Below are 6,000 nucleotides of genomic sequence, written 5' to 3' on the forward strand. Positions count from 1 at the left end.
TGTACGGAGACTTAGTAAAAGACAGTAGCACACACATTTGGACCTTTCTCTGGGATGGGATTAGAATTAATTTGCCAAAGCAACAAAAATGGATATTGTTTTAGCTCTTTTTTGCTATGCTAAACAAGACATCTGGTTACATGTATCTATTTTAGTAACTTGTGGAGCAGCAATCACTGTACTGTTTCCAAACATTAGCAGTAAGTTTGTTGAAATGTTTTCCTTAGAGGTGTAGGATAAAAGGTTACATATTGTTTACACATACGAATTGTTGCACATGATTAGTTTGCACAAGATAAGACAAATTGTACAGCATCGTTGACTTAGAGATGCGCATGAATATCTGGGCGTAGATTTTGGCCCTATACATTCACCAGATTCTCACTAGATGTAGAGCAGCACGGTTCCATCAACCTTCAGTGGATGTACACTGGTTTATGCCAGCTGTAGATTTGACCTTGGGTGAATGACTGGTAGTTTTCACTGTTCATGCCTAATGTGAATTTTGTCAGACCAACACAATAAGCACATTTAAAGGGCCAAACTTTCAGATATCCTGAGCCCTCCAACTCCAGCTGAAGTCAGTGGGCGCTGTAGGTGCTTTGAAGCCATGAAAATCACTTCCTTAATCTCTATTGAAGCTGGCAGATTTTAACCGCATAACATCAAGATTTGTATAGTTATCAGCATTATGAGCATGTGCATGTGGATGGAAAACAGGCCAAGAAGTGTAGGGATAAAATGAAAATGGCCAAAAGCCAAACAGAGCTGGAACCTTGCAAAGAAATTTAAAAGCAATAGGAAAAGGTTCTTTAGCCATATAATTAAAAAGGAAACCTGGAAAGAAGTGGGATTACTAAACACTGAGGACAGGATGGAGATTAAAGATAATCTCTGTATGGCCTAACATTTAAATGAATATTTTGCCTCAGGTTTCAATAAGGATAATGAGGAGCTCGAGTGCAGTGACAGGATAACTAATGGGAGGAAGGATATGGAAATAGAAATCACCTCATCCAAGGTGAAAGCCAAACTCAAACATCTTCACAGGACCAAACTGAGAGACCTGCATAGTCTGCATCCAAGAATATCATGGCAACTAGCACATGTAACTGCAAGCCCAAAAACAAAGATTTTTAATGAATCCATAGACTCGGGGATCATACCCTATGACCAAAGAATTGCAAATATCATCATACCTATATTTGAGAAAGAGAAAAAAAATAATCTGGGAAACTATAAACCCATTAGTTTGACCTCAATTGTATACAAGGCCTTAGAACAAATTTTGAAAGAGAGAGTAATAAAAGATGTGGTAATTAGGATAAAATACAGCATGATTTTACAAAGAGTAGATCATGCCAGATCAACCTAATCTCTTTCTTTGAGGCCATAACTGATTTTTTAGACAAAGGAAATGCAGTAGATCTAATCCACCTGAACTTCAGTAAAGCATTTGACACAGTTCCATGTGGGGAATTATTAGTTAAATTGGAGAAAATGAGGATTAATATGAGAATTGAAAGGTGGGTAAGGAACTGGCTAAAGGGGAGACTACAAAGGGTGATACTGAAAGATGAACTGTCAGGTTGGAGGGAGGCTACTAGTATGGAGTTCCTCAGGGATTGTTTTGGGACTAATTTTATTTAACATTTTCATTAATAACGTTGGCACAAAAAGTGGAGTGTACTAATGAAATTTGCAGCTAACACAAAATTGGGAGGTATTGCCAGTATGAAGGAAAACCGGGATATCATACAAAAAGATTTGGATGACCTTGAAAACTGGAGTAATAGAAATGGGATGAAATTTAATAATGAAAAATGCAAAGTCATGCACTTAGTGACTAACAACAAGAATTTTTGCAAGAAGCTGGGGACTGAGCAGTTGGAAGTGACAGAGGAGGAGAAAGAACTGGGTGTGTTGGTCAATCACAGGATGACTATGAGCTGTCAGTGTGAATGCGGCCATGAAAAAAGCTAATGCAATCCTTGGATGCATCAGGCAAGGTGTTTCCAGTAGAGATTGGGAAGTGTTATTACCATTGTACAAGATACTCGTGAAACCCCATCTGGAATACTGTGTGCGGTTCTGATCTCCCATGTTTAAGAAAGATGAATTCATACTGGAACAGGTACAGAGAAGAGCTACTAGGATGATCCAAGGAATAAGGAACCTGCATTACAAAAGGAAACTTAAGGAAGTTTAGCTTGTTTAGCCTAATCAAATGAAGGATGAAGGGGGAGATAAGATTGCTTTCTATAAATACATCAGAGGGATAAACACCAGGGAGGAAAAGGAGTTAAGGGTCAATGTGGGTACAAGAATAAATAGATATAAGCTGGTCATCAACAAGTTTAAGCTTGAAATTAGACAAAGGTTTCTAACCATCAGAGGAGTTAGATTCTGGAACAGTCTTCAAAGGCGGGGAACAACTTGTTTCAAGAGAGAGCTTGATAAGTTTATGGAGGGGATGGTGTGATGATGTTGCCTATAATGACATATGACCAATCCACATCTGCTGTTAGCAAATATCTCCAATGGCAAGAGATGGGACACTAGATGTGGAGGGCTCTGAGTTACTACGAAGCATTCTTCCTCAGGTGTGTGTCTGGTCGGTCTCACCCACATAGCATAGTTACCAGTCGGCCATGGCCCACCCACTTTGAAAGCAGGCCCACCCAGCTCCACTTAAGCTACTTTGGCAACTGTCTTGGGCAGTTTAGTGATTCTCAGACAATCACTTCCCGAACTTCCTGCTTCCAGTCACGTGACCGAAGCGGGAAGTTCAGGGAAGCGCTTGTTTTTTGGCCAGCCCATCCGTGTCAATCACAGGCCCTGCCAAAAAATCACTTCTGGCTATGCCCCTAACACATACTCAGGGTTTAAGTGATTGCCATATTTGGAGTCAACCCCGGAGGGGGTTTGCCTTCCTCTGCAGTTTGAACTAGAGCAAAGGGTGGATTCTCTAATTTGAAGTTTGTAAATCGAGATTTGAGGACTTCAGTAACTCAGACAGAGGTTATGGTCCTAATGCAGGAGTGGGTGTGTGAGGTTCTGTGGCCTGCAATGTGCAAGAGGTCAGAATAGATGATCATGATAATCCCTTCAGGCATTATAGTCTGAGTCTTAATCAATGCTCTACCAAGAATAGGAGGGCTGGGAATATAGGAGAGGCCATGAGAAAATACAGGGCAGGTTGAGGCTAAGGGGTAGGCAGATAGGCTGGTAGTTTAGGGTTTCCAGTGCCAGGAACTCACAGTAGATGGTGGACTGCCACTGTCTGGGAAGGTGCAGTGACCCCTGCTATTAACAAGAGGATGAAGAGACTATTGATTATCCTGGAATGGATGGACTTCTGGATTTAGCTGAAGAGCTAGGGCTCAGATAAGCACCTAACTCTCATTGAAATCAATGGGAGTTAGGCACCTAAATACCTTTTGGGGATCTGTGCCTAGGTCACTACAGAGCCCCAGGAGCCAATGACTGACTATCTAAAGGGAAACAGGCACTAGCAGAGTCTGATGCCTGGTATGGAGGGGCCTCGCTACCCTTGCTCAGGTCTGTTCCTAAAGACACAGTCTAGTCCTATGCAAATTTAGTTTTTATCTGAGGTTATGAGTGTGAAAGAATCCATTTCACTGACTAATAAGTAAAAAGCAGGATAGAGGCTTATCTAACATCCCATACATTATTTTATCTGAGTAAGCCTCTTCAAAGAAGGTTCATCTGCCAGAGGCAGACACAGTGGGATTTAATAAAGCTACAGTTCTTTCCATTAGAAAAATTCTACCTTACCTAAACAATGCGTAGCATTCTATGGATATAGACTGCAGCCAACAAGTTCCCTCTAGGAAAAAGAGGTGCAGCAAACAGACATAATACTGCTTCATGCTGACTGAAACTGGTTTTCTACCTAATAAACTGGTCATTCTGATTAAATGCCTGTTGTACAATCAGACCTTCCAGGGTTCTGTTATAGTAAACTTGGGCTGTTATTTGTTGGACATCAGTGTAATCGCATGCACCTTTGACTTTATCATTCGTGTATCACGGTGCCTTTGCTTATTTTTTTTTCCGTCTCCGTCTTTGGATTAGTTGTCCTCCTTTCCACCACAAAACAAACATTTGTGCACATGCGCACACACACGTACAGCTTGATCCTATCTGTTCTAGGTGCCCTAATGCCTCATGGTCTCCTCAGAAGTGTCACTGCTGCTTGAAGGGTTGGATCCTCACCCATACACAGATGGGAGAGCCTACTGTTATATAGGCAGTTATCAAAACAATTAAAGAATATTATCTCAGCACCACTTTATTTATTTTAGAAGTTTATAGTTATTTAGGCAGCAAAAAATTACTGCTCCCATTAGGACAGTCCAAAGAACAAGAGTTATTATTCACATTATATCTTGGTGCCTATCAACAAACAATCATGTCTCTTTGTCTTTTTATTGCGGGCCTCTTTCTATTACTCAGCTGTCTTTCAGTGACTGTCCCAAGAATTATCCTTAACCTGCTTCTCAAAACCTAGTGTACAGTATAAACTTTCTGTATGCTTTTCATGAATATGATTACAGGCCCTACAAGGACTAAGGTAAGACTTCTCATGTAGGTTTGCATGAAGTTTTTTTGGTCATGCTTTCAGAGGTTAGATAAAATGAAAACCAAAATCAGCCAGTTGTGATTTCATTTTTTTTATATCGGTTTTATCACAAAGTCATAAAGATGCATTCTAGCTAATTGTTTCTTTTCTATTGCAGGACATTTTTTTAAAGTAAAGAAGGTAAAGTTGAAGAAACTAAGTCTATGCCCTGAAGAAAGCTGCTGATTCATAAATATCAAATTAATAGCATTGCAAAATACACTTTTATATGAGAAGTATGATTTTTCAACTGTACAGAGAATTCAACTGAACTAGAGAGAAGCTTCTTATTTAGAATCTTTGGGCAACTTATATAAGTTCATGACTTTCCCATAGACCCAGAGTAACATGTTGCTATAGGAGAAATATAATTCCTGAAACTAGATAAAATAGTTTATTCTATAACATTTATTTTTCTTTAAGGTGTAGGGGCCAAATTTTGAAAACCAGCTGCCAAAAGTGCACCTGCAGTTTGCTTAGAAATGGAAATCAGTATGCACAAATGGGGGTTTGAAAAACATATCTTTTCTCACATGCAGTTTCATAAGCCAGCTCGGAGGGTGGGAGTGTCTGGCATTTTTATCTTATATAGTGTATTTTTCTACTGAGGTGTGGGAGATCAGTGTATGAAACTCCTATTAACATTACTAGAGATTATCCTTGTAAATCACTCAGGGTCCAATTCTGCCTCCCTTACACAGAATGAAATTCACCCCTGCGCAGAAGACCTAGCCTGGTTTTGAATGCTTGGGAGGGCTTAAGTGGTGCATAAGACTGTGCTGGTTCTCTGTACAGAGGTGAATTTCATCCATTGAGCGTTACCTTAGACAGCAAGGATTCCCATTTACATCAGTACACTTGTTCAGAGTGAGGTACTAGTCAGCTTGAGTATTGATGGCAAATCAGGCCCTCAGGTATCATGGGTGAAGAGACCCAATTAAGGATATCTTTCCTCATGTGATTAGTACCTGATGAGACTATTAATGTGAAGAGTGCAGGATCACACTCAAAGTATAACCTTCTGTTGTTAGTGACTCAGAGTCTTGCAGTTAATGAATAGCCTTTAGATTGTAGTAACTGCACTAATCTGATTTTAAAATAAATTGTCTGATAAAATGGTATTTTTTAGAACTTATTCTGAACTACTTTTAAAGCCATTGAGTATTTTTTGCAATAAAAGTTCATCTTGCCTTCCTTAGATTACCCTACATAAGAACGTGCACAGAGATCTAAGCAGTTTTTAATTTCACAGACATTTTAAAAACTAGAAAATCAAGATGAAACTAACAGTAGATTTTATTTGTCAATCAAACACTTTCTTAAATAGCTGCAAAACCTTGTCATGTTCAACAGCC

The 6,000-nt window shown here is 39.5% G+C and overlaps 1 protein-coding gene across 4 annotated transcripts in view; it reads left to right on the top strand.

Moving 5' to 3' along the window:
- Positions 1-5,787, top strand: part of USH1C (USH1 protein network component harmonin) — a 102,639-nt gene extending 96,852 nt beyond the window's left edge. For all 4 annotated transcript variants that reach the window (XM_067540673.1, XM_067540672.1, XM_067540670.1 and 1 more), the window contains one exon: positions 4,764-5,787. In XM_067540673.1, the coding sequence (XP_067396774.1) occupies positions 4,764-4,776 (13 nt within the window). In that variant the 3' untranslated portion in view covers positions 4,777-5,787. The remainder of the gene's footprint in view (positions 1-4,763) is intronic.
- Positions 5,788-6,000: the final 213 nt, after the last annotated feature.

The sequence above is a fragment of the Emydura macquarii genome, unplaced genomic scaffold, assembly GCF_026122565.2.
Source record: "Emydura macquarii macquarii isolate MOO-44397 ecotype Brisbane River unplaced genomic scaffold, CSIRO-AGI_Emac_v2 contig_587, whole genome shotgun sequence".
In the NCBI taxonomy this organism is placed as follows: Eukaryota; Metazoa; Chordata; order Testudines; family Chelidae; genus Emydura; species Emydura macquarii.